Source organism: Littorina saxatilis, unplaced genomic scaffold, assembly GCF_037325665.1.
Source record: "Littorina saxatilis isolate snail1 unplaced genomic scaffold, US_GU_Lsax_2.0 scaffold_2809, whole genome shotgun sequence".
Classification (NCBI taxonomy): domain Eukaryota; kingdom Metazoa; phylum Mollusca; class Gastropoda; order Littorinimorpha; family Littorinidae; genus Littorina; species Littorina saxatilis.
In genome coordinates this window covers 4,138-5,000 of record NW_027128350.1, presented here as the reverse complement: position 1 = coordinate 5,000, position 863 = coordinate 4,138, and the positions used below count along the sequence as shown (strand labels likewise).

The window sequence follows — 863 nt, the reverse complement described above, 5'->3', positions numbered from 1 at the left end:
TGAGGTGCACGTGCACCCAGAGACCACGACTCACATGGACATTGTCCGAGAAAAAGCAGCTGAGCTAAAACGACAGGTGAGTAGTCGACAGAAATTTTGGAACATTCTTTTTGTCACCATTGTAATCTCGTTAAGTATCAGATATCAAATAATGGACACCATAGCAGAAAGTAAACCAAAACGAGAACGTTAACGGTTGGTAAGCGCGTAACAGAATACGAGATCAGTTAGGGCAAATGGGCCAGAGCACAGACATAGACAGGTTAGCTTTTGGAAGAATACCGCAAAATATGTTCGCTTAGTTTGAGAACTGTTGTAGCATGTGAGAAAAAGCTGCTCGGCCCACTGAAACGTGTCGTATCGTATTCGCACACCAGGGTAATGCGACTCTTGTTGCTGCTAGCTTTCCAAGTGAAAGAAGCCACCCGCATTCCTGCTCATTGGAAGAATGGAACAAAATGAATTAAGAGTTGTCTACTCTTCCAGGACAGGGAGGACGCCTTCTTTCTGGTGGATCTGGGTGACGTCATCAAGAGGTACCAGAACTGGCAGAAACAACTGCCGAGAGCGGATCTTTTTTATGGTCAGTGTTTCTGTCTAGCTCAAAGCCTTGTCAAAGCAATAGCCATGCACCCAACAACCTTACACAATAAGTGTGATAATAGCAGGTATTTAATAGGAGGGGGTCTTGACATGGAGGTAAACAGTGTACGGAAGACCGACAAATGTGACCCTCCACCACGGAATGAGTCGCATGTCACCTTTGCATGATTTTCATATTTTTACATTTTCCTACAGAGTTTTGTATGCTCTATCCAATGGTGAAAACTGTTTTAGAAAAGAGCGAAAACTGTTTGAGTTAT

The 863-nt window shown here is 43.7% G+C and overlaps 1 protein-coding gene across 1 annotated transcript in view; it reads left to right on the top strand.

Moving 5' to 3' along the window:
- The window catches only part of LOC138956707 (ornithine decarboxylase-like), a gene marked incomplete at its 3' end in the record, with an annotated part of 1,895 nt that extends 1,312 nt beyond the window's left edge, over positions 1–583 (top strand). The window contains 2 exon segments of the mRNA XM_070327996.1: positions 1–76; positions 487–583. The exon segment at positions 1–76 is cut by the window's left edge and continues 192 nt beyond it. Coding sequence (XP_070184097.1) covers positions 1–76; positions 487–583 — 173 coding nt within the window.
- Between the last annotated feature and the right edge of the window lie 280 nt (positions 584–863).